General features: G+C 41.9%; 2 protein-coding genes across 3 annotated transcripts in view; one reads left to right on the top strand and one right to left on the bottom strand.

Annotated features, from left to right (window-relative positions):
* Nucleotides 1–4,822, bottom strand: part of CHD1L (chromodomain helicase DNA binding protein 1 like) — a 63,839-nt gene extending 59,017 nt beyond the window's left edge. Inside the window, exon 1 of one of the 2 annotated variants that reach the window (XM_044452437.1) lies at nt 4,635–4,822. In XM_044452437.1, coding sequence (XP_044308372.1) covers nt 4,635–4,728 — 94 coding nt within the window. In that variant the 5' untranslated portion in view covers nt 4,729–4,822. The remainder of the gene's footprint in view (nt 1–4,634) is intronic. The other variant, XM_044452438.1, reaches the window with a different exon arrangement.
* A 1,357-nt stretch (nt 4,823–6,179) lies between these two features.
* Nucleotides 6,180–26,790, top strand: part of LOC123034767 (fatty acid amide hydrolase-like) — a 36,598-nt gene continuing 15,987 nt past the window's right edge. The window contains exons 1-5 of the mRNA XM_044452386.1: nt 6,180–6,504; nt 11,907–11,963; nt 15,109–15,146; nt 18,128–18,268; nt 22,820–22,882. Of these exons, the coding sequence (XP_044308321.1) occupies nt 6,340–6,504; nt 11,907–11,963; nt 15,109–15,146; nt 18,128–18,268; nt 22,820–22,882 (464 nt within the window). The 5' untranslated portion in view covers nt 6,180–6,339. The remainder of the gene's footprint in view (nt 6,505–11,906; nt 11,964–15,108; nt 15,147–18,127; nt 18,269–22,819; nt 22,883–26,790) is intronic.

The raw sequence follows: 26,790 nt of genomic DNA, 5'->3' as shown, positions 1-26,790 counted from the left end.
AAACCTCTCTATATCCATCAGACATCTGGTAATCATTTACTTTCCCATTCTTACCTATAATTAATCTTGCTGCAGTTATTAAATGTGAAGGAGCCTGATTAGCTTAACTAATGGTATTTGCTTTTAGCTTAACTAACGCTATTTGTTTTTGTAAACAGCCGCTTGCATAGGAGCTTGGTTAGCCTAACAAACGCCATTTGTTTTTTGCTTGCTTTGGAGAGGAAAAAGGGAAGGCAAAAGAATGTTGATAAAGAGGCAGTGAGAGAGACCCCCCCCAAGCAAGGACTGGCACGCAGTGATCACGCTCCCCCTGTGAGGGGATTGGACGCAGATAAGCACCTGCACAGGCCAGGCATGCAGTGGACATGCAGACCCCGCAAGGGGATTGGGGGAAGGGTCAGGCAGACCCGAGAGGGGATTGGGTGAGGGAACGATGGGGGCGAGATTAAGTGGAAAAAGAGAGGAAAAGCAGGAATGTGTGTGTGTGTTTCTTCCTGCCTGCGTGTAGGGAGCGGACACCCGGTGGCTTTGCTCAGCTGAATAAAGAAAACTGAACGAATCTCCGCCTGACTGAACCTCATTGGCACTTGGTTTAGTGGGTCTGTAAGTCACCTGGCTAGCAGGGACATCAACAAAATGTGTTATTAATTTGTTATTATTCCAGCTCCATTTTAATCAAATATTGAAAGTAATGCAATTTCAGCACACATATCTATATTTAGACTTAATATTTTATAACACTTTTTAAAAACTCCTTTCCAAAATTTCATTGTATATTCACATTCCCTCCATATAGGGAAATATGTACCTACTTCATGACCTGATCTCCAACATCAGTTGGAATATTTGCTATCTATACAATTCAACTTCACTGGAGTTAGGTACTACTTCCATACAATTTTGTAGAAATTTTCCTTTATTCTTACTGACATACTTTTTAATATCCTCTTCATCCAACTATTTTCTCAATCTTCATTACTGATGTTCTTTCTCAAATTTGTTTCCCATGTTGCTTTAAGTGAAACATATTGATGCTGTTCTTCTAATAATATCTTATAAATTTTACTATTTCTTCTGCATATTCTCATTTTTCCTTTTCTATAATCATATCTTCAAATTTTGTATAATCTCTGCATCTACCTCTTTTCCTTATCTGTTCGCTAGTCTAACTTTCTTACTGACTCCCATTATACCAAGTTATTTTCTCCTTATCCAATATTGTTTTTGACCTCTCCATTTTTATTCATTTTCTCTAGCCAATCTTTTAATCTATTTGAATATTCCTTTATATTTTCCCTAAAATTTCCCTTAAATTTGACAGAAACCTTTCTAATTCCATCATTGGGCATAAAGGTGAGATTGATGGCATAATTTCTTCCTTATACTTTTTCCAGATTTGTAATGTATTTTAAGGAAAGTATTTCTACCTTTTTTCTAATATTTTTATTTTCATATTTAAAAATAAGATCTATCAAGGAATCCTAACTGGGAAGATTCTAATTCTAGCCATATTATATCATTAATCAATTGAGGCATATAGCAGATAAATTATATATTATAACCTGATAATATAATATCTGGTATATGCCTCAACTGATTAGTGATACAATATGACTTTCCATTAGTGATACTCAGTCTCTCTATCTTTTGTGCTCTATACCATTTTTTAAATTTATCCTTTTTAAAATTTATACCATCATTTTAAAAAATTTGTTTATATTTTTTGTCCCCATTACAACACTTAAAGATCATATCTTGCCATTCTTTTAAATCTCTGTTATCTTAAACAGTAACATCATAAATAAAAAAAATTAACCTCAGGCAATATTTTCATTTTGCATAGTGCTATTCTACCAAGCCAAGATAATCCAATCTTCCTGAAGTCAGTCATTTTCTCTTTTATTCCATTTTTCAACTTATCAAAATTATTCTTTTTTAAACTCTTTACCTTTTAAGTAGTATTGATGCTTAAATACTTAACTCTAGAGATCTTAACCTTGAATTTATTCCTCTTTTTTCTTTCTCTTCTTTATCACTGTTAAGTAACTTCATCTCTGATTTATCCCAGTTTATCCTTAAACCCTCCAATATTGATTGCTGACCAGTAGTGATCTCAATGGAGATCATAGCTAGTGAGAAAGGGTCTCTTAACAGAGGTAAACAATTTGGCTTGCAATACTGAATATATCACACTCCACTCTGATGAGCACAAGAAACACATTTCAAATGTGGGTGCAAGTAGGAAAGGAGACTAGACTGTTTCCACAAGTGTGCTATGCTTTGGAGGTCTTCAACTTAACTCCAGGCATGATCTCATTCTTTTCTCTTGCTCTGAAAATGGTTTAGGCCCCACACCTTTTAAGACTTCCCAAGTTCATTGGAAGTACGGTGCCAAAACCACAAACTGCAACTTTCTTTTCCAGCTAAAAGCTGAGGTGGAGGAATGGGCCTGTCAATTCAGCCTTTCATTTCCAAGTGCTTCATGACAGAGATGGGTGCAAAGGCTTGCTTTTGTGCTGTACTTCTGAGCAGACCAGTTTTAAGAACAATCCCCATTCACAGTTCCAAGTAGGAAAGGGGAAGGTGGAGGTTCTGGATTTGTGATATCTGGGAGGCACAGGATGAAATCAGATGAACAAACCTGCTCTTTGAAGAAAAGGGATCCTGGCAGCCACAAATTATTAGCTTGGTATCTATGCCAGCCAACATGCATGCAACTGATTAATGTTTAAAGTGTATACCAACACCATAATCCTACACATTAACTCAGAAGTAAATGCCATCCAGGAAAGTGGATCTAAGATTAGGCATGACTGTTATGCTTCCATGGAAGTCAGTCCCACTAAATCAGGGGTCTCAAACTCAACTTACCTGGGGGCCGCTGGAAGTAGAATCTGGGCGAGGCTGGGCCGCATCACCACCGCGGTCGTGGTGGGCCGCTCATCCTGCGGCCCGGGTGCAGCCGGCGCTTTGAAGGCCGCAGGGCCCCTCCCGTGCCCTGCGAGTTTGAGACCCCTGCCTTAGAAGCAAACTATATATTCTAAAGTTTTTGATCTCAAGACACTCAAACCACAATTTTCAGAATTCTTTAGGGGGACAGGCATATCACTTGTTCAATGGCATAAAACCCATTTTAATTAGTTCCATAAAGATACCCACATAACACATTCATTTATTAGTAATACTCATATAACATTTACTATAAAATATCAGTAAGCAGTATACATGACAAATCCTTAAAGTAACACTAATACTCAATAAGCTACAAAGAAACAAAGATAATTAAATATCCAAAATAATAAGAATGAAAAAAAACAAACAGAAAACAGTCAAATGAACCAGCATCACACTACTCAATTATAAGCAGAGTAAAGTTTGTGTATGCAGGTACATTTTCAGGATGCCTTTAAAACTCACCCCTCCTGAATCCTATGGGAGAGGATATTCCAGAAGATGCTACTAAGAAGGCTGACATTTGAGATTCCAGCTCAAACTTATTTTGAAGCTACTCTATTCCCATCAGCCTAATATAAAATCTGTGATTCCTTCTGCTTGGACTTGATGTACAGATCAATAGGTATATTATTCTTTGTTTAACCATGCAATCATTAACACATAGTTAGGCGTAAAAGAAACCTCTTTTCTAAAAATCAGCATGTGCATCCTTGAAATGTAGCTGACACTAGCCAGGTACCATTCCAGATACAGCTAGCTGACACTTGATAGATAAGTGCAGCTGGAACAAAGGGCAATTCACATTAACCCACCCCATCCTCCTCTTCCTTGGAATAACACTCCATTCTCCTCCCCTCCTGGGAAGCATCTTCTTTCTCTTTTGTATGCAGGCAGGAAAGATCATGCCATTGTAATTTTTTTTTTAAATTTCTTTAACCTATTAAAAAGTGTTATATGTAACTCTTTCATGATCAATGTATAAAAGAGCCAGCTGAGGACTGCTCAGGTGCACCATCTGGAATGATTCATTAGCAGCCAGTTATTCTTGAGAATAAATCTTTTAAAAGAAAACCTTCCCCGTAGGGTATTTTGGGCATACGCACATCAGGGCACGGAACGTTTGGTCAACAGACTCTGTGTAACCTTGCCAAGGCCTCAACCTGAAGAAAGCTCAAGTAGTATAGAAATTCAAACATTTTTTATGCATGCACGAATGTAACACTAGAGTAACACAAATTGTTCAGCTGAAACAGCATTCCTGTGATATTGCCGGGAAGTCAATTGTTGGCACCTAATCATCTGCTTAACTGTCCACTGTTAAGATAAATGTGGAATGTGGCCTACTTCCCATCCATGTATCAAAGGTATAAAAACATTTGAATTGCTAATGGCTGATGCTGGTCTCTCATGAAGGAGGAGCAGGCTGCTCTGTATTGTTGGGTGCATGCGTCAATAAAGAGCTTTCGTTTTTTTGAATCTTGCTGGTGGTTTGTAGCCTCTGGCGGTTAGCCAAACAAACCTTTAAGCCCGTAGGGGTTAAAGTCCCTGACAGCCCCATCCTCAGAGAATGGTTAGCATCATATGCCTTCTATTCAGCAAGCAAGTATTTGAACCGTTTAATACAGACCTCATGAGTGTTACCCCTTCACACAACTCCCGATCTAAAGCGCCCCATATACCTGTCAGCCCCCATTGGCTTAACTGCTCCTCTTCAACTGCTTCTCCCCTCCTGGATCCGCACTTGTCAAAAACTGACTGGAAGAAGCGAGACATCACCACCCCTTCCGTGCTTCCACGCCGAAACTCTCCGACCCCAGTTTATTTTTTCCAAACCACCTCCCGGAAGAGAAGCAGCAAGCTGGCTTGAGCCCATTCGCTGTTTGGAAGAAAGTTAATTTTCTGATTCGCTACTGGTGCCATAGGGGCGTCCTTTGTTTCTGTGACGCTGCGCGCCGGTCTCTCTGTCGAAGCACGCAGTTCGCGTTTCCTGGTCCCGCTACTTCAGCTGTGAAAGCGGGTGTCATATTGACACTTGAAAGGAGTATAACGGAACCTCGTGAGCGTAATTTTAGAGCCAAAGCGTTAAGGGTTGCACTAGCCCTGATAAATCCCACCTTGAGCTTCATTACCGGCTTTCAGGATCTCCGGGGCTTTAAGAGCAGCCCGAAACGTTCGGAAAAGACAGGGCGATTCCATTCAAAGACTCCCGTTTCACGAATGCCTGTAAAGTTTGACCTGTCAGCAGTTTAAGCCTAAAATCCCTATCATCCTTCGTCGTTGCCCATGTCGGTGAGAGTGGCAGGCCAAAGCATTTGGGAAGATGAGCTAGATGAGGGTTCTGCGCAATGAAAGTTCGACTTAGGGTAGACCCATTGAAATACATAAGCCAAATTAAACAAGCATGGGATACAACCCTATTCATCAGTCTAGAAACAGGCAAATGAAAACTGGATTTCGGTCCTGTGTATCTTTTTCTCGTAAATGGGTTCTCCTCGTGCCTAACAGGGTTTGCTTTCTAAGGTTTTACAAGTACAGCCTCTGTTTTGCCCTACCCGACTTATTCATATCCCTAACTGTCCTTCTCGCTGTCTTTTGTCTCTTCCAAGGTATTTGGCAGCAAGTGGTACCGACGTCCCGGAGCACTGGAGTTACTGCGATTGGCCGAACTCTCATACCCTACTAGAGGTTCAATATTCCCACCTGACTCGGGTATCTTTCTAGCCCATGGATGTTTGCTGTTGAAAGCCTAGCGGCGAAGGCAGAACAACCCGCCAATGACTCGATCTGAATAGGAAGTGGTTTCATATATCTTTCTGTTCGCACTGTTCCCCCGATGAAAATCGTCCTAACTGCTAATCCAGTTCTCCGGAATGAAGCGCCCTCCAGATTGTTTTGGAACTGCAACTCCCATAATTCCCAGTCAGTTTGGCCATAGGAAATTATAGAACGTGTAAACCGAACACATTGGTTGGGGAAAGCTGTTGTCATTCTTCGAAGGCACCACAGAAAGGATTTAGCCGCTAACTCACATGATCCCCTCTGCTGTTTGTTCCAGTCGTTGGGGTAGCCTGAGCGTGGTTCCCCTCTGCAAACGCCAGCCTGCGATTAGTTCGGAGCAAAGGCTGCAATCGTCAGCCAACGTATTCCGTGGTATTTTGCTTTCAGTGCAGATCTGCTACTCAAGTGTCTCGCAAGATAACGGGTTGTCCCAAATCTGTCACTCCGAGCAACAGAAGGCGTCCCTCCTTGAGGGCTGCTGCTGCCATTGGCGTCCGTTTGGACCCTTCCAGGCCAAGCTCCGCCTCCAAGAGAAGGTCAGCGAGCGGGAGAAGAGGGCTCTGGTCACTCTTTCCTGTTCTCTGCAGTCGCTTGCTTTCTTGAGCCATGGAGGATGGCGACTGGTGGCCCCCGCTGGCAGCATGGGGAGCCATGCTCTTGGTCCTCACTTATCTGGGCTTAGTGCGGCGCGTTACCGGGGCTTCGCGTACTGCTTTCTCCTGCAGGGAGCGTGGCCGGGCCGAGGAAGCTAGGAGGCTGCCTGCTGACGGGGTGAGTGAAGGTTCTCCTACCTAGACCTAGGGAGTAGCTAGTCTTTTAGTACATTTGGGATGCAGGTTCAAAGTACACGAATATGCATAACGCGGGCACCTGCCAATATATAATTATAAATATGAATTTATTTATTTATTTTTCGATGTATATTCTGCTTTTTTCCTACAAAGGGCTCAAGGCAGCTTGCATCTCCTCCTCCATCTTATCTCCACAACAACAACCCTGTGATGTAGGTTGGGCTGAGAGTCTGTGACTGGCCCAAAGTCACCCAGTTGGCTCCATGGCTGAGCAGGGACTAGAACCCAGATCGCCCGAGTCCCAGTCCCATGCTCTTAACCACTATGCCACACTGGCTCTCTAATAATTTAATAATAATTTAGTATTTATTAGTAGGATTTGTTTAAATTTCATAGAAGATATAGCCAGCCAATTCATTCTCCATTGAAATCAACTTCCCCACAGTTTTATTTGATAACAATGGAATTTTTTAAACCCTGCCATATGGGGGTAATTGAGGGTGGAGCAAGAAATGTGTGTAAATTTTATAGCTGGGACAGAAGTTATTAACTTCTTCCACCTTTTTATGGATAAGACATTTTGAAAGCCTTCATTCATAATGTCACCATGAGCCTTTGTATAGCCTGAAGTGCCTGATCCTGACTAATTTTGGAAGCTAAGCAGGGTTAGGCTTGATTGAAATCAGAAGGGTTGACTTTAAAAAGTTGTAAACAGTTGTAATAGCTTTGGCTCCAAGTGGTATAGAAATATAATAATTTTTAGAACTGTAAGGGAACTGTCTTTAAGTGTAGCAGTAATGCTCAAAAAAGAGCTGCAAAAAGAAGAGGGGTTTTCCTTTTTCCTTTTTTAAAATTTTGAATTTGAAACTTCAAAACAAACCCATTTAAAAAAAAAAACTAAAGTGTTACAGTTTTCTTACATGAATTTGAGTGAATCTCAATGAATGCTATCTGCCCCTATATATTACATGAATAGCAGCATAAGCCATTATCTTAGGGATAGATATGCATATATTTCAGCAAAAGCAATCCAGATTTTCCATTTATAGATTACATCTAAATAACACCTGTTCAAAAAACCAAAATTGTCAACTCCTCAATCCATTGTGTTGTCAAAGGTGATTTGACCATCCAGTGTTGTAATATTAGTCTTTTAGCTGTCAAAAGCATGTGGAGGATCCATTTGCACTAAGCTTGCATTAACTTCCAAAAGTACATAGTTAAGAAGAACATGTGTATCACAGAATCTATATCAACTATATTATACCACCAACAATTGGCTAATTTTGAGAAATCTTTCTTAAAAAGATTTTGTAGCATCCAGTATCCCTAAACTATCAGTTTTTGCTGAATTAAATATAATTCTCCATTACCTATTCTGAGATGCCAACAAAGTGACAAATTGGGCAAAGCAGAACACTGCAATTTATTATTCCATTCTGGTTTAGGAACCTGTGTATTTTTTCATTGGTAATAGATATTTATGAATGTGGACTACTAGACCTGTAAAAACAGCCAGGCCAAGCCTAGATTCTAGCAGATGTTTGTTGTATATATTGCTATTCAACCATAGCTGGGAAAACATATTTAGCGAGCAAAGCAGAGAATGGGACCTATAGTGCCTTGCAGCAGTATTCATTCTGCCACCCCAACTTTTCTACACTGTACTGTGTTTCAAGTGGGAATTGAAATGGATTTAATTGGTATTGTTACTGTTTGATTAAAAGAAGATACTAACACTGTGAAGGTTTGAAATATTATTTAAATAATTTTTATTTTCTTGACGTACACAGATGCACGAAGAAAAATGTAAACAGAGGAAACTACCCTGTTTCCCCGAAAATAAGACCTAAATGGAAAATAAGACCTAGCAGGATTTTTCAGGACGCTTGTAATATAAGCCCTATGCCAAAAATAAGCCCATTAAGATCATCAGCCAGACAGACACATTGCAACATCTATTGCAACACAATTCAGGGTTTGGAGAATTATGACAATGTTCCAGAAAAAAATGGCATGACTGTAATTGAATAAATGTAGACTTTTGTACATGAATAAATGTAGATTGTTGTACATGAAAAAATAAGACGTTACCTGAAAATAAGCCCTTGTGCGACTTTTGGAGCAAAAGACCTGGTCTTATTTTCGGGGAAATACAGTAATGTAAACTAAACTAGACAAGGTGAGCAAAGTTGCCAAGGGAATTTTAAACAAATACTGCCTAAACGTTCAACAGCTTCAATCCCTCTAAACTATCTTATCTTTCAACCCTCTGTGAGAGTTTAATAGAAAAAAATCCCATAAACCCATGCAACAACAAATCTAATCACTTCAAACTATACTGCTTTTCCTTCTCTTTTTCAAACTCCCCTCAGCTCCTATTAGTCATGCTGAGCATAATAACATTTCCATTTATAATCAAATTCTTCTAATGGTCTTCTAAACTTTGCCATCACAGCATATGCGGCTAATCTACCATATTTTTCGCTCTATAAGACGCACTTTTTTCCCCCTCAAAAGTAAGGGGAAATGTCTGTGCGTCTTATAGAGCGAATGTGTGTGTGCCCGACGCCCGGGACGCTGCCGGCCCACCTGCACCATGTGGCACCACCTGGCCAGCACGTGCTCGGTGCGTGCTGCTCCGCCCCTGTCCCTCTGGCGCAGGTGAGAGCTGTGCCGCTCAGGGGGAGCGGTGCGGAGGAGGAGGAGCCGTGGGCTTTAACCCGCCGGCCGCACGGAGAGACGGACTGCTCACCCCCACCTCCTGGGAAGACCTGCCGCTGCCGCCGCGCCACCCAGAAGACCACCGCCGACACGCTGCCGGCCCGGCTGCACCACACCTGGCCGGCACACACTCGGCGCGCCCTGCTCCACCCCGCCCCCCTCCTCCAGTGCAGGTGAGAGCTGTTAATCACAGGTTGGTGTGTGTTTTCAAATGGCAACCCGTCTTTTAATGAAGCCCATGGGGAAGTGATGGGGAATGTGCCTGTGATTATCAGGAAGCTTTCCATGGATCCCTCCTCTAAAAACTAGGTGCATCTTATGGTCAGGTGCGTCTTATAGAGCGAAAAATACGGTATTTCTCCAATAGTTGGGGGCTCTGATGATTTCCGTTTAAAAGCATGGTAGAATTAACCCTAAACGTTGTTTGGTTCTATCAGAATGCTTTTATTTTCTTATCTTAATTGTAATTTTATTAGTACTTTATTTTTTTAACTAATTGTAATTTTGTGTTTTATTTATTGACTGGTCAATGACCGAATAAGGAATTGATTGAGAATATACAGTGATGGCAAAGCTAACCAACTATGTAAACAGAAGACCGTAAGAAGAATTTAATGATAAATGGAATTTTTATTGTGCTTAGCATGATTAATGGAAGTTCAGGGGAGTTAGGAAAAGAAAAAGGAAAGCAGTATCTGTTGATGTATTTCTTCTCAGTAAACTCTCATAAAGCATGAGAAGTTAAAAAGAGAGTCACTTTGGGGGTTGCAATATAGGCTGTATCTATTTAAAATTCCATTGGCAATCTTGTCTATTCTGTTTATTTTGTTCATTTTAGCTTGTTCTGTTCATATTAGTTTTTTTCTATTTTCTATTTATTCCTATTAGTATATGTTAAGAAAATAAAATTAATTTTAAAAAACATCCAAGAAAATAAATGCAGCTTTCTTCTTCTTGACCCATCAGATAGCATTAATCACAAAACGTATGTCATCTTTCATATTCTTATTAGGGACAAATCCGGTTTGGTCTGTATGAATCTGCTTTTCCATACATTTTCTTAATCTCTCTGCCATCATTAAAAATTGATTATAAACTTTTTACTTCAATAACAAAATAGGTCGATAAGAGTGTGGTAGCACTGGATCATTGCTTTCTTTGTGTTTCAGTGTTAAATGAGCTACCCGCCATGTTGGTGGTAATGATCCCTCTTCATTAATTTCATTCATTACTTGTTGAAGTGGTAAATTAGTTTTTCCTCAAAACATTTATAGTACATTGCAATAAATCTGTCAGGACCGGGTACTTTGTCTTTTTCTACTTTATTAATAGCTTGTGAATAGCTCTTGAATAGTAATAGTAACATTCAATATTTGCCTCTGTTCTGGGGTGAATTTCTTAAGACCTGTTTCTTCCATATACTTCTCCATCTTATCTTCTGAGATTAGTGTTTTTTATATAGATTTGAAAAAAAAATGACAAATTGCTCATGAATTTCCTTTTCAACAAGGCTAAATATGCCTAATTTGCCTGTGACAAGCCTAAATATGCTTTGGTGTAACCCACTTCCTACAGAAATCACATACTGTTAAGCAGCTGAATAGCATCCACCTATGTGCAATTCCAGTGCCACATGATCTCAGATTAAAGGCATCTGTTTCTGGAAAGCCTTGGGGTTTGTTGGAGAGCATATTTACAGGAAACAAGCAGCTTCATGAAAACCAAGTTACTCTAGGATAAGCAACTCCAGGATAAATTTGAGCAGAAGTACCAATCGTAGTTGGTGTCATGAGTGGGTCTCTCTCTCTCCTGCCAACCTCTTTCCTTTTTGCTTCCAAGCAGATCAAGGCAAGTAGCTTCTAACTACAGTCTTTTATTGAGTTAAGCTGGTCAGCCAGGGTTGGCTTTGTGATACAAAGTTAGCGATAAAGGTTGTTAGCAAGAACCTTCCATCAATGTTAGCAAGAACTATCCATCAAGTTATTGATCCCTTTTCAGATAGCTGATTCTCAAGTGAATTTCCTTCCCCTAAATTGGCACAACTCTCAGGGAGGTTTACATTGCTTGTAGGTCAAACAGGGATACTAGACTTAATGCCAACCCCGAGGGAAGCTCAGGGGATGACAAACCCACCCCCAACCCCATCTTTGGAACAACTTTCCTGCAGGGGTCTGCCTGGTACGAATCTCGCCATCTTTTTGGCACCAGGTTAAGACAGTCCTTTATGCTATGGCCTTTAATGCTCTCCTTGGTCACCCTGTGGCCTGAGACAATTGGCCAGGCTATTCTTTTCCTTTTCAGGGCCATTTTTACTCTATGTTTTTAACTCTTTTAAACTCAATTTAATGTTTTGTATTTATGATATTTTTATTGTATGTTAATTGTTTTGTTTAATGCACTAGTGTAAATAATCCAGAGAACTTTGGCTATAAGGCAGTATAGAAATGAAATAAATAATAGTAAGTAATGAATGTTCTGTTGATGTTGAAAAAGAATGGTGATTTTCCTTCTCAAGATAGTGGCAGTGCAAGTAGGGGAGTAAAATGCTGTTCCACTGGTCTCTTTTGATAACAGATTTATTGTCATGGAAGTTAGCATCCCTGTATCAACAGACCTGTTCACAGGACTCTTCTTTTTTTTCCCCCCCTTGATCTCCAGTGGAACCCCAGACTCTCTGGTTTCCTGCTTCAGCTTTTTGTGCACTTGGCCAACAGTGTGAGTATCCTGCTGTTGTCATCTAACTTTTATACTTCTCAGTGCATCTTACGTTTTTCTTTAGCCCATGGTTATTAATGGCTTTAATGGTTTAAGAGCAGTGGTTATTGTGTAATTCTCTTGCAGGGCCTTTTATGTGTTTGACATTGTGATTTTTTCTTGTAATATTTTGGCTATTATATATTATTATCTATGTTATTATTCTATTATTATATTTTGTAACCCACCCAGAGAGCCGTTTTTGCTAAGGGACGAGATAGAAATCTAATAAGATCCTCCAGGGCCTTCCACTCTTACAAGGCATGTATTTCGAAGTAGACACTATTCATCAGGGACCTTGCAGTGGCCTTTGTATGTGCGTATATAAGGCAAGGGTCGTCAAACTTTTTCAACAGGGGGCCAGTTGAAAGGTGCCGGCACTGGGTGCGGGCCAGCGAGTCAGTGCTGGCGGCGGGTGAGGGGCCGGGGGTGGCACATCTGTGGGGCAGGGGGTGCACGCAAGGTGAGGTGGGGGCGGGGGCATGTGGCGAGGCAGCAGCTTGCTCGCTCGGAGATCGTTTTCTCCTCCTTCCCTGCATGAGCACACCCACGATTGTGCCCATCTTCCCTGCATGAGCGCGATCATGTCTGTCTCCCCTCCAGCACGATCGTGGACATTGTAGTTATGTCCCTTGAATATGGACATGCTCTTCCCCACCTCATCTTGGGCTTTTGCTGCCGCCCAAGTGAGCAGAACAAACATTTTTTAATGTTTTAATTATTTTTAAGTTTTAATTATTTTTTAAATTTATTTTAATGTTAATTAATTTTTAATGTGCAGTGTGCATAGGAATTCATTCATTTTTTTTTCAAAGTATAGCCTGGCCCCCCAACAGTCTGAAGGACAGTGAACTAGCCCCGTTTAAAAAGTTTGAGGACCCTTGGATTAAGGCATGGTTGACTGACCAAAAGCAGAGGGAAACCGTTAGTGGGGAATCATCAGGATGGCAGGCAGTGACAAGCGAGGTCCTCCAGGGCTCTGTTCTGGAACCGATCAACATCATGGAAAAGGGGTGACCAGTCTGTTGATCAGATTCTCAGATGATACTAAAATGGGGGCAGTGGCCACAACTGAGGAGTAGGTACTCCGGTTCCAGAAGGATCTGGGCAGACTATGGAAGTGGGCATGGAACAACAGGTTAGCGTTCAATGTGGATAAGTGCAAGGTCTTGCACTTGGGGCATAGGAATGGGTGCTATAAGTACAGGTGAGGGGACAAGTGGCGGGAGAGCAGCACTTGTGAAAGGGACCTCGGGGTACTGGTTGTCTGCAGGCTAAACATGAGTCAGCAGTGTGACATGGTGGTCAAGAGGGTGAACGCCACCCTAGGATGCATACCCAGAAGCATGGCTTTTAGATCGAGAGATGTTACTGCCACTCTATATGACTCTGGTATGCCCACAACTGGAGTATTGTGTTCAGTTCGGGGGCCCTCGTTACAGGAAGAATATAGCCAGGTTAGAGTCAGTGCAACATAGGGCCACAAGGTCTGTGGCCGGTTTGCAGGGGATGCCGTATGAGCCAAGACTGAGGGAACTGGGTCTTTTCAGTCTGGCGAAGAGGAGACTCAGAGGGGATCTATTAGCGACATACAGGTATGTGAGGGTGTGTCACACGGAGGTGGGTAGAGACCTCCCCTGCAGAGGAGGTCAGGATGTGCTCCAGTGGAGCGAAGTTGAGGGAACCAAGGTTCAATTTGGATGCCAGGAAGTACTTCCTGACAGTTAGGACCCCAAGGGTATGAAATGGGCTTCCACAGGAGTTGGTTGAGGCCCCATTGGTGAGGGTGCTCAAGGATAGGCTAGACATGCACATGGTAGGCATGTCTTGAGCGGAGCCGGCTGGACCTGGGAGGCCCCTTCTGACTCGCTTTGTTTCTATGTTTCTATGAAAACTGGGAATGGTAAAGTGTTTGGTGACTGACACTGTAAGTTGTACAAAAGTGGTGTGGGAGAACCTAATGGTATCCATGTGGTCCTGCAGTAGGTTGTGTGCATCATGGGCAAAACTTGCTTCTTAATGGCAATGAAATTGGACATGCTCTAAAAGATTTATAGATGAGTAAAACAAGTACTAAGTTAGGAACAAACTTGAACTGCACTCCAAGTTTGTATATAGTCACAGCTTCAAGCAAAAGCAGGTACAAGATTTTCTCCTGTTGTGGGGGAATTTTTTTCCTCCCCCGCCCGCACCTTCGCTCCTGTAATTAGTTGAGAGAGTCTTTCAAGCTCTGGAACCAGTGCTGTTCTCGCAAATCTTTCTAGGCCCCAGTAACTAATTAAATGCCCTGCAGCAGAGGACAGTCTTTACTTGGTGCCAAAAAAGGAACCACCCACCAACAGCATCTCAGTCTTGTCTGAACTGAGCTTCAGTTTATTTGCCGTTATCCAATCCATTGTCATGACCTGACAGTGGTTCAGCCCATCACAGCCTCACCTGCTGAATATGAAAAGGAGAGGCAGAGCTGTATGGATGACAATGCACTCTAAAACTGGATTCCCCCACTTGGTGGTTTCATGTAGATGTTAAATGGCACAGGGACAAGACTGACCCCCTGAAGAAGTCCATACTGGAGAATCCAAGGGACAGAAAGCATCCCCCAAGCACCACCTTCTGGAGTCTACTATCTCAGTAGGAGTGGAAGCACTGCAATGCGGTGCCTCTCGTACCGAACTCCCGACAGTTTCCCCAGAAGGGTACCATGGTTGATGGGAGATTTTTACATTTAAAAAACTGCTCTGAGAATAATATGATTTTATGACTAATGCAAAGTCTGGCGATTCAGCATTGTGCAAATCTGGCATGTAGTGAAAACCAGTAGTTATTTTGTTTTTTTGGAGAAAATGGTACATGTCTGAGCCTAAAATATGGTGAGCATGCTTTAGCAAATACCCCTCTAAAGCTGGATGTCCAAGGAAGAGTGAATAGGAGCTGTCTGTCTGTCTGTCTGTCTATATAAATTAGCTCTCAGCTACTTTAAAAGGTAGAACCCTCTCAAGATACTATACAAAAGAGTAAAACAAAGTAGATACAAGTGTAAAAAGAAATGTAGGGCTGCAGACCCATGATTACAAAATTTCTTTGTTTTTTTCTTTCTCTTTCCTAGGCTTTTGGACAACTTTTCTTAGTGCCACTTCTAATACGGTAAGTATTGTTTTAATGTCTGAAATGCACCTCAAGTCCGAAATATTTACACAGTTTTGCCAGAAGTAATGCCAACTTCATGATTTTGCACAGTTCACACATAAAGGTTGGCATGGAAGAGTTGTTCTTACCTTCACCCCACTCTTAGTTCCCCTCCATCACATTTTAATTAACAAAACTGAGAAGATATAATCCATGCTGTAAACATATATAGAATAAATATGTATAATACATGTATACATATGTATAAATGAATGTTACATTCATAGAAAAACACATCAAATATTCCCACAGAATTTCAGAAAGACACAATCAATGTCATAATATTTGAAAAGGGGAAACACACCGTATTATACAGTGCGGAATCCTGTGCAGAAAGTTTTAAAACAGAGGGGGCCACCCAGTAAGGCTGCCTATAACCCTCTGAACTTGATGATGACATCCTATGCATCGCAGGAGGAGTGCAGAGGTGAAGATGGCTTCCATGTTGTTCTCACCACGGAATACACTTAGAAGGCTGATTTACTTACTTACTTATTTATTTACACACACACACACACACACACACACACACACACACGTATTTGTAGGCTGCCTATCACTGCCGAGGCCTTCCTAGCTGGCTTACAATACATAAAACATACTAAATTAAACTCACCTATTCCTGTCCATTTGAATTTGCTGATTCCCAAGATGTCGATGATCAATGTTCGATGTTCTGTCTTGTCATTTCATGTTTGACCACATCCAGCTTACCTTGATTCATAGATGTTACATTCCAGGTTCCTATGCAGTATTGTTCTTTGAAGTATTGGACTTTCCTTTTACCACCAGATACATCCACAGCTGAGTGCCCTTTCTGCTTCAGCCCAGTCGCTTCACTCTTTCTGGCTCTACTCTTAGTGTGCTTCATTCTTGAAAACAGTTGCTCACAAATGTAGGTGCTTCCAAGAAGCGAAGACATGAATAAGGCATGCTTGTGAAACAAGGGATATTTGTCTCTGGGACAATACGACCTATAAAAGTCCATGATCAAATTTTTCTTTAAGTTGAATGTCAGATTGCAGCTCTATGCATTCCATTTGAAAATTGGCAGGCAACGTATTTATGTCAACTGAAAATGGAGTTGCAAATATACCGAAATAGTGCTTATTTTCCCAGAAATCTTGAAATCTGTTTTCAAATTCTTGTATCAAATCGGAAAGCAAGGCTGCATTTTTTCACTGTTCACAGGACTGTGTTTAGCCAACTTGTCAAAATGTATAAAATTGTTTGCAACATTGTAGGTTGAAAGATTATTGATAGTAGCTGCATTTCATTGGCCAAGTCACCATGAGCATATGTAATGTCTGATGGTGTAAATTTGACTGTCTGCACTTAGAAGGTAACACACTGGAAGCTGCAGATTGCCGCAAAACTGAAGCCTTGCATGTATACAAATAGTGGGAGCATAGATATGTCTATTTTACATGACATTGCAACATGACATTGTCATCTCAAAGTACACACTGGAAAACTGTGTGATCGAGTTACAAATAACCGTTAAACTCCATATTTTAAGTAAGTTTACAATTTTGTGTTGGGCCACATTCATAGCCCTTCTGGGCCGTGAGTGGCCCCCGGGCTGCAGATTGGATACCCCTGTTATAAATACTAAAGAGCTAACAGAAAACACAAGAAACGAAGCAGGTAAAAGACAACTTCATCTTGTTCTTTCACTTATTTAAAAAAATTCAAATAAGTGGCAGTTACTAATTGAAAGAGTGGCACATACTTTATCTTATCAGGGCTTATATCTACATATAGATATTTATCAAAAATCAACAAATCTCAGTATACCTTATGTGGAAATCTTTGTGTTGGCATCCTTCTGGGGTTCTGATCTGATTTTTGTCTTGTTGCCAGTTTTGCTGAATTCTGCAGAGCTGCGAACACTTCTGTTCTCTTCTCCACCTGGTTCAGTTGGAGATAATAGCTCTTCCTGATTATAATGAGCAGTCAGCCTGCATTCTTAAGGAATAGTTAACTCCTGTCTTTCATTCATAACAAGCACACACACTCTGCTCTCCTATGTACTTGAATGTGAGATGATTTAAAGTAGGTAGAGTGATAGGGCTACCCAAATAGTCCCGTCCTCCTCAGTTCCAGCCTTGCCATGTTGAATCATTTTAAGCCTGCATGCATTCAAATAAACATTGAAAAGGACAAAAAACATTTTTTGAGATAGCAACTTGGAGCAGTCATGCATCATAATATTTTGGGGTGGGGGCTGTACTTTGGTCAAAGAGTTTGAGAATTCACAGAAAACTTCCATATCTCAAAAATTAAGCCATGCACTCATACAAGGCTGTACTACGTTTTTTGTTTTTCATGAATTTGTCCCATTTATTTATTTATTGCAGACATAGTGCTTAGGGGCACAAAGGGTAGTATCTCTGAATTGAGGATTTAAAGTAGGCACTAGTACAAACATGGGTAGATGCTGCTTGCTCCAAAGCATGAATCAGAGCTGCTCCTCCTTCCCCCCTATATGTGAACCAATGTAGAAACGGAGAAGGGAGTGCGTGAGCCCAGTGTTTACACCTGCTCATTTCTATTGCATGGTGTGACCATTTGTCTGAAGGTGTCCTGGCTGTTGGAGGTGTGGGCTGGGGGGTGGGGGGAGGTAATTAATTAGCTACTTGTAACCCATGGGTTGAAAGACAACTCTCAAGCTTTAGTCCTCTCCTGATCTTTCCGTCAACTTTTTCTTTTTAATTTGGATTCTTGACAGCCCTAGATTTACTTGCATGTATATTGTTTTTCTCTGATAACATCTTTTCAGTTCTGCAAATATGTTTCAATAGGCAGCATTTATAAGACCCTCTTTGTAGCATATTAGTGAGAAAGATTGATGAGTAGTAGAAAGATCTCAGATGTAATTCCTTTGCAATGCTTTCTTCCCTTTTCAAGCTCATGTAGTGACATGCACCTTTTTGCAGGTTGAACAACTTTACTGTCTTGCGCTATCTTGATATTGCTGAAGATCCCACTTTTATGCCAGTAGTTGCTGAGGAAGAAAAAAGCGATAACTCGAAATCTGGAAATGTCTCAGAGTGTCTCCCAGAACTGTTGAAGATAAGGTAAATAGGTGGTATGATAAGGATGGAAAGAACTGGCTGTACCTGGGCCACTATGTGTGGAAAGCTGTATTTCAAGAGCAAATAGTTGGGGGAAGTTGGTTGTGGAAGGGGAGAATATCTGTCAGACTTTAGGAGAAAGTGCAACTGTTCTGGGAGTCCACTAAAGGATGCCCATATCCATAAAGGGAAGTCTGACAGGAACCCTTGCAACAGATCAGCCCGCAAGAGTACCTTCCATGTTTGTACCACCTCACTGCCCAATTAAGAAATGCAATACTTTGATTTGTCCAAGAGAATTCTGGATTAAAATCTGAAATTCCAAAGCCCAGTACAGCTTAACTTGGTCTCTTGATACAAGAATAATTCAACCTGTCATATGTTTACAATTCTCCAGATAAGAAACAGAAATGCCAGACCATTAGGAATTGATGATTGACTCGTTGATGTTCATTACTGATGTCAGGGACTTTAACCCCAGTGGCCAAGTTTGTTTGTCTGACTGTGGAACATGAAGTCAAACACCACCAAGGTTTAACAGAAAAAGCTCTTGGCTGGAGTGTGCACAAAGCCATCAAGGGCAGCCCACTCCTCCAAGAAAGATCAGCACTTCTACTAACAATTCAAATGTTTTTATACAGTTAAAAACAAACTCGGCCATTGGTGTAATGGAAGACCATCAGGGATTCCCACTCCCTTGGCCGCCTGGGTGAAATCCCACCCAGAATTTCCCTTGTCCCAGAGCCCTGGACCAGTTACTGAATTCAGCATATAACAAACCCAAACCTGGGGAACGAAACAAGTTTATTAAAAGGATAAAATATAGGGCTGGAGAGGCTAAAACACACAAGCTTAAAGGGATAAAACCAGGAGGGAGAGAGGGAGGGGGAAAGGGGAAGTTGGACAGCAGCAACAGTACAGTTTACAGCCAGCCAAGAAACTCCAATTCCCATGACCCTGTTGGCCCACTTGGACAGAAATGTATGTATTTATTTATTCAATTTACATTCTGCTATACTAGTCTGAGAACTCTCCAAGCAGATTACATAAAATAACAATATTAAAAACAACCTACAATAAAACAGAAACATGCAGTCGAGAACGGATATAAGTTAAAATATATTAAAGATAAAAACAATATAAATCAATTAATAAAACGTCTAGAGAAGAGGACTGTTTTTGCTTAGCCCCAAAAAGATTGTAATGATGGTGCCAGACAAACTTTTGGAAGATCATTCCATAAATGGGGCACAGCCACTGAGAAGGCCCAATTCTATTTGCCATCCTCTTTGGTACCTCCTTAGAGGATGGCTCTCTGAGAAGGACCTCCTTACCAGATCTTTGGGACCGGGCAGGTATATGTGGGAGCAGGCGGTCCTTCAGGTATCCTGGTCCCAAGCCGTTTAGGGCTTTATATGTTAGCATAAGCACCTTAAATTGGGCCTGGAGCTCAACCAGTAGACAGGGTAACTGAGATGATAGTGGGGTGGTCGGGGCAAGCAAATTTGCTTGTACCAGCAGTTGCACCACCCTATTTTGTACCAGTGGAAGTTTCTGGACCATCTTCAAGGGCAGCTCCATGTAAAGCATGTTGCAATAGTCAAGCCAAGAAGTTACCAGAGCATCTGTGGCTGTGGCTAGGCTCTCCCTGTCCCGGTAGGGTCACAGTAAATTAGGCACAGTTGAAAGAAGACCTGGGCAATACACAGTGACTCTGCCTTCTATCTGCACAGGATGTCACCGCATTCTTTGGCATGGGGAATCAGCAGCCGACAAAAACTTCCAAGAGAAGAACAAAGGCTGTTCTGTTCCCCAGGCTTTATTCCCCACTCCACCCCAGCCTAGGTCAGCTGACCTGTGGGGTGCCGGCCCATCTCCCAGTCCTTGGAGCCAGCTACTTGCTCCAGGTGTTGGTCATTAGCCAGTCATTGCTCTTATCTTCTGTGTCATTGAGGCACACACACTACATCACAAAGGAGGAAAATGATAGCAGGTTCCCAATTAGCATGTTAAACCTTCCTCTTCCCTCTGGAGCAGGAGTCTTCAAACTTTTTCAACAGGGGGCCAGCAGCGGTGGCAGCGGGCGCAGTGAGGCAGGCTTGGCCGCCCCCAGCCTGGCTGCCCCCAGGCTCACATAATTAAAAATAGATTTTAAAAGTTATATTTTTGTTACCTTCAATCCTTTCTTTATCTTCATCTTCATCTCTCTCTCTCTTCTGCCTGCCTCTCTTCTGTTTCTCGCTCCGTATTTCCACTCTGTATATGTGTGCAATGGTGCGGGGGAGAGCTGGTGCACGCGCAGTTGAGCTGTTGCAATTTGGGCATGCGCCAGCTCTCTCTCTGCTCAGTTTTAAAGAGTGCCTGCGCCGGCTCAGAGCGTTTGGACTCGCTCAGAGATTGTTTTCTCCAAGTGAAAACCTCACAGGCGGGCCGGATCCAGCCTGCGGACCATAGTTTGAGGACCCATGCTCTGGAGCCTCAGAAAGCCAGTTCATGTAACAGTTACTCATTTTGGGGTATCTCCATCTGTACATTGATCCTGCCATCTGTGCATTGTTAACTAAAGAAATAAGGCCACATTTCACTCTTAATAGTGGACAGTTAAGCAGACAGTTGGGTGCTAGCAATTGGCTTCTTAGTGCATGTCTATTAGTTTTCACATTAGTAGAGTATTACTGCAGCTAAGAATGCAGTTTCAGCTGAACAGTACTACACTAGTGTTTTATTCATACACATACAGATAGTGAATTATTGCTGATAAAGAGAGTTTACAACCTGAGAGGTGCTCTTTGGGTTGAGACCTTAACAAGGCTACAGAGAGTGCTCCCTTGTGTTGCCTATGCTGATGCTTGAGATAGCATCTGAGTACATAGCTGAGGCTAGGCTGAGCTTTGTTATTTTATGTCCCAGTGGGTCAGCAAATCTCAGAGGCTGGTTATTCTTGGTTGGCCGTAAACTTGCTGTTGCTGCTCTTCAAATTCCTCTTCCCCCATTTTATCCTTTTAGCTCTATTTTTAGTATCCCCCACCCCTATATTTTATCCTTTTAATAAAGCTATTTTCCCCCAAAGCTTGGGTTTGTCATGTGCTGAATCCAGGGTCTGATCCAGGGTTCTGGGACCAGGGAAACTCTGGGTGGGATTTTGGGAGTGGGGAATCTTGGTCAACCTACCGCTACCCTGATAAATATTTTAAATATTGTTTGTTTAAGTTCTGCTTGGTGAAGCTGGGGTTTATGAGGACTTGGGGGACCAACCTGTCAAGGATCTCCAGCCTGGGACCAGATGCGGACAGGGGGCTGCTGCAAGAGAGGCAAGGGCCAAGGCACAGCTGTCTGTGGCCACTAGGAAGCGATGGTGGCAGGTGATCATCATCAGGGACTCCCTGCTGTCACGATCCTGAGCTATGGTAGCCCACAGGTGACAAAAAATATAAAACGCCCAGGCAGTGTTCCCTCTAAGCTGCGCCGGGCCACTGGCTCTTTGAAGGCCGCAGGGCCCGTCCCCCATGCCCCGCCCGTCCCGGCGCACGGCTTAGAGGGAACATTGCGCCCAGGGTAACGACTCACGCAGGTGCGTGTGAGAAAAACACACGGGCCACACTATCACTAAACTTTGATATCAAGTGGGGGCCACAAAATGTCATCCCATGGGCTGCAATTGGCCCACGGGCCCCGAGTTTGGGACCCCTGCTATAGAGGGAGGGAAGGGTCTGGGAAGGGAAATATACTTGACTTGGTCCTGACCCAAAGGGAGGAGCTGATAGATGAGGTACAGATTAGGGGAGCTCTGGATGCGAATGATCACTCCATCCTTTGCTTTGAGATCAGGGGAACAGGTATGAGTGTCAGGTCAAGTATTAGAAGCTGGGACTTCACAAGGGCCAACTTTGGTCAAGTGAAGGCCTGACTAGGGAAAGTCTCCTGGGAGAGGGTAGTGGAAGGCAAGGGAGTTCAGGAAGGGTGGCTGGCACTCAAAAGGTAAGACATAGCGGTGCAAGCCTTGATGATACTACTAGTTAGTAGGGCCTCTCTGGTCTCTCTGTTTTAAGGATTGTATACTTAATTTTGGGGTAGTATGAGTTTCATTTTATTGTCATATCTTATTTTTCTTGTGTGATTATCTGTGTTCAAAATTGTTTTATGTTTGTTTATCTTAAGCTGCCTCAGTACTTTTATGGGATAGCATACAACGTCATAAATAAAAAAGAAATAATGCAAATGACAATACAAAATGCTTCTTGTGGGAGCAGGGAGGTGCAAATTATCCCTAAGACAGGTTGGCATTCTCAGATCAGGTGCATTCCATCAGTGTGTGTTTGTTTTTTCACACTATATAGTATTTCACAGCAATGTATAGTTGCTGTCAGCTAGTTCTAAGAACCTGCAGACTGGGAAATGAAGGGTAATGAATCAGTGCTAGTCAAATGCGCCTTAGATGGAGACGTTAAAAGAAGAGATGCTTGTGCTGGATCAGCACTCACTTGCCTTCAGGTGACCAGCCTGGTTTTCTGTTGATCCCTACTACATTTCCTCTTTTCTTTTTCTGTGTCACAGTTCACATTCTGCTGGTCCTTCCTTTAGCTTCAAAGGGATCCAGGATTACTTGAATTGCTACCAGTAAGTACTTTCACATGTTCAATGAAGCTAACAGTCTCTGGATCATTCTTCTTTCTTTGTATGATAAAGTGGAGGCTACTGCTTCTGCAATAGAAGCATTGTTTTTCCTGCTTTTCATTTCATTCCAAAGCAAACAAAAATGAGCCTTAGAAATCTTTTTCCATATTTTATATTAATGCTTATTGTATCCTCCCTACACTTGGAGAGGTCCAGACTGACGCACTTATAAATGGTGTTGCTAGGCCTAGGTTTTGGGTCCCTGGCTCCAGATCTCTTTCCTAGAACCCTGACTGTCCATGAATGCTAAAGGAAGCTAAAGTGCCATGGAGCTGAGTTGCCTTGGAGAAGGTAATTTGTCAAGGAGCAGGAGTGCAGCTCTTGAATGAAGTCTTAATGGTCTCTTCCCAACATGCTGCAACATCTTTGCTAAATCCCCCCTGCAATGAACTTTAGAAAATACTTCCATGGGTGGCAATTGGAACTTCTTTCCAAGTTTAATTGCATGGGTTGGTGCAATTTTCTTCCAGGAAGGAAAGACACAGAAATTGGGGTGGAGGCACTGAAGTGGAGGAAGGGACAGTGCAAGCTTGCAAATTTATTGTAATTGAAGAATAACTATTGATATGGGATGATCTAGGATAGTGTGCACATTCAGGGACTTATTTCATTTGAGGTTATTTGGATGAGAAATTAATTGGTTGATGTTGTCTTCTGTTAAACTTTTACAGCCCTTAGTAATTGGTTCTAAATTTGCATATATAGACATAAAATACTATATGCAAATTTAATGCAGATTTATGCCCAAAATCATGCCCAGCAACATTGCTGCCTTAAAAAATGAGCAGATGTGGGTTTTTCTGCTACAAGGGGAAATTCTTTCTGTCCTCATTCCTCAAACGATACCTGCACAACCTTATTACTGAATACTCCTTTGCAGTTCTGTTTTGTCGTATTCCAGATGTGGGCTATCCACCTTTTTTAAAAGGGGGAAATCAGGCAGCTTACCTGTTTAGTCAGACAAACGATTGTTTCTTCCTGCTGCTGTTTTTCAAACTGGTTTACTCTTTTAACCTTGAAAAATTGCTCAAAGGGGAAATTTCTTTGTGATTGACAGAAAGGCCAGCCAATCTGTGCTGTTTGTACTCTCATCAGCTGCAAACTAGAATATCAGGATTCTCTTGAGCTTGATCCAGTGGAAAAAAGGTTGTACCTCTGATCAAAATGCAACAAATGCGTTTTCACAGTAGGCTTTCCCCCAAAATCTCCATGTATTTTTATGTGCAGTCCCTTGCTTATCTGTATGCCATGTGTACAGATCTGGCTGCAGTTTCACATATCTTAGACACATATGGTTTAGATTATGGCTGCCTTGAAAAGGTATTTGGAAATTTCAGCTAACATGTATGTATGTATTTATTTCTTCATTTATATGCCATACCCATAGCCAGCAAGGCTCTCTGGGCAGCTCTCAATAACTAACAATAAAACAAAGATTAAAAGATAAAATACATTAAACAGTAAAAATAATATTTTTTAAAATGAAAAACAATCCGATTTTTAAAATTCAGAAATTCAGATTAAAACAATTAAAAGACTTAAATACAATCTGGAAGTTAAAAGGTCACAGAAAGGCAGCAGCCGGATCAATAAAACATGTTAAACCCAATTAATTACGAAAGCATCTGTGAAATAAAGTTTTCACTTGGTGCTGGAAGGAGAACAGCAATGGCACCTGGCATGTCTCCTTGGGGACTAAGTTGCAAAGGTGGAGAGCTACTACATTCATTCATTCATTCATTCATTCATTCATTCATTCATTCATATACTGCTGAATAGCTGAGGCTCTCTGCCCAGATAACAGAAATTAAAATTAAACAAAGTTTTTAAAAAGTGTGCTGCTGCTTCTTTACTTCCTCTTTTACCACTTTAGGAGTCAAGGGAAAAGATGTGTGCACAACCATTTAACGTACAAATCCTAATTGCAGTTGCTGTTATTCATCACAGAAGCATAGTAGCAGCACAGAAATAAACTGGGACATAGAAAAATAAAGTTTAATACTTAGATGGTTAAAAGGCCAGGAAAATAAAAAGGGTAGATGAATAACCCCTCCCCGCCCACAAACACCCATCTATCCCACATGTCTATTCCCTAACTCTAAGAAACAGTCAAATAGATGCTTCCCAAGCAGGGCATGACCTTCTCATGGTTGTTCCGACAGTCAAAGATATACCGGCTGTGTACACAGAGGTCCCATTCTTGGCTTCCATGTCTCTTGTTGTGCAAGTACACCCTGAATTAATCAGATCCTCTGAAACAAAAGAACAGTCTTGCTAGTTTAGACTTCAAATCCATCTAATATCATCTCTGCTAGCAGCCAGTATGGTACCTCTGGGAAGTCTGCATGCAATACTTTCCTCCCATCCAAGGACTCACACAGGGGACTCATATACAAATACCTGGAGTGTGGAAAGATCTTCAGCCAGCATAACTCCTTCATTGCACAGCAAAGAATTCACACCAGGGAGAAACCATATAAATGCTGACAGTGTGGGAAAAGATTTGGTCAAGACCATGCCTTACTTTACATCAGAGAAGGCCCTTCTGGCCATTTCTCCCCACCCATCCACCCCCTTCACTTGGTTGGGAGGTAGTTCATGCAGAAGGATCTCCAATGAAGATCTCAGTGATCTGGGAGGAATATATGGAGACAAGTGTTCCCTCAGATGTTCCAGCCCCATGCTGTTCTAGGCTTTGTATGTTAAAGTCAACACTTTGAATTGGGGCCAGGTGGCAACAGACAGCCAGTACAGCCTGTGAAGGACTGGCTTAAGGCCAGTCTCGAAGGCCAGTCTGTCTTGTTCTGAATTAATTGCAATGTCTGGACTATTTTCAAAGGCAGCCCCATGTAGAGCACATTACAGTAATTCAGGGGGAAGGTTACCAGTGCATGGGTAACAGTAGCAAGGCGGCAGTCATCCAGTTACAAATATAGCTGAAAAATCAGCCTGAGCTGATAAAAAGTACTCCCGGATACTGAATCCACCTGAGAGACAAGTAATAACTCGGGGTTCAGGAGTACTCCTAAGCTATGAACCTTGTCCTTTAAGGGAAGTGTGAACCCATTCAAGACAAGTTGAACATTTCCCAATTGGGCGAATGTTCTGCTTGCTAGTGGGACCTCTGTTTTGTTTGGTATGTGCTTCAGCTCACCAACCCTCATCCAGTCCATTTCTGAGCCTGGGCACTGGTTAAGAATGGCCAGTGCCTCACCTGGATTAGATAAAACTGGAGGTAGAACTGAGTGTCATGCAGCAACCAGTGCAAGCAGTTGTGGCCGGAAAGCACTGTGCAACTCTGGTATTATGTGAGTTGCCTTAGCTTTGCTTTGTGTGCAGGGACATTTTAAGGTCTTGGTGACACCTATAAAGCTCTAAATGGGTTTGTTTGTTTGTTTGTTTGTTTATTTATTTATGGAACTTCTATGCCGCCCTATTCGTCGAAGCCTCGGGGCAGCTCACAAACATAAATAAATAACATCCTATAAAACAATATAATTTAACAGTATAAATTAAGTTGCCCTGGCCAAAGAATAAAATAAATAAATAATATTAACAATTAAAATAATGTTTGAATAAAAAGGTCTTCGCCTGGCGCCGAAAAACAAATAACGACGGCGCCAGGCGGACCTCTGTGGGGAGATTGGGTGCCACTGCAGAGAAAGCCCTCCTCCGAGTACTTACCCTCCTAATTTCCTTCACGGAGGGTTCCCGGAGAAGGGCCTGTCCCACTGATTTCAAGGGGCGGGCGGGCATGTATGGATGTAAGTGCTCCTTCAGGTAGCCAGGACCCAAGCCGTTAAGGGCTTTATAGGTCATCACCAACACCTTGAATTGGGCCCGGACTTCAA

The sequence above is a fragment of the Varanus komodoensis genome, unplaced genomic scaffold, assembly GCF_004798865.1.
Source record: "Varanus komodoensis strain SLA01 unplaced genomic scaffold, ASM479886v1 scaffold72, whole genome shotgun sequence".
In the NCBI taxonomy this organism is placed as follows: domain Eukaryota; kingdom Metazoa; phylum Chordata; class Lepidosauria; order Squamata; family Varanidae; genus Varanus; species Varanus komodoensis.
The sequence above is the reverse complement of the archived record's forward strand: the minus strand, read 5'-3'. Positions and strand labels throughout refer to the sequence as shown.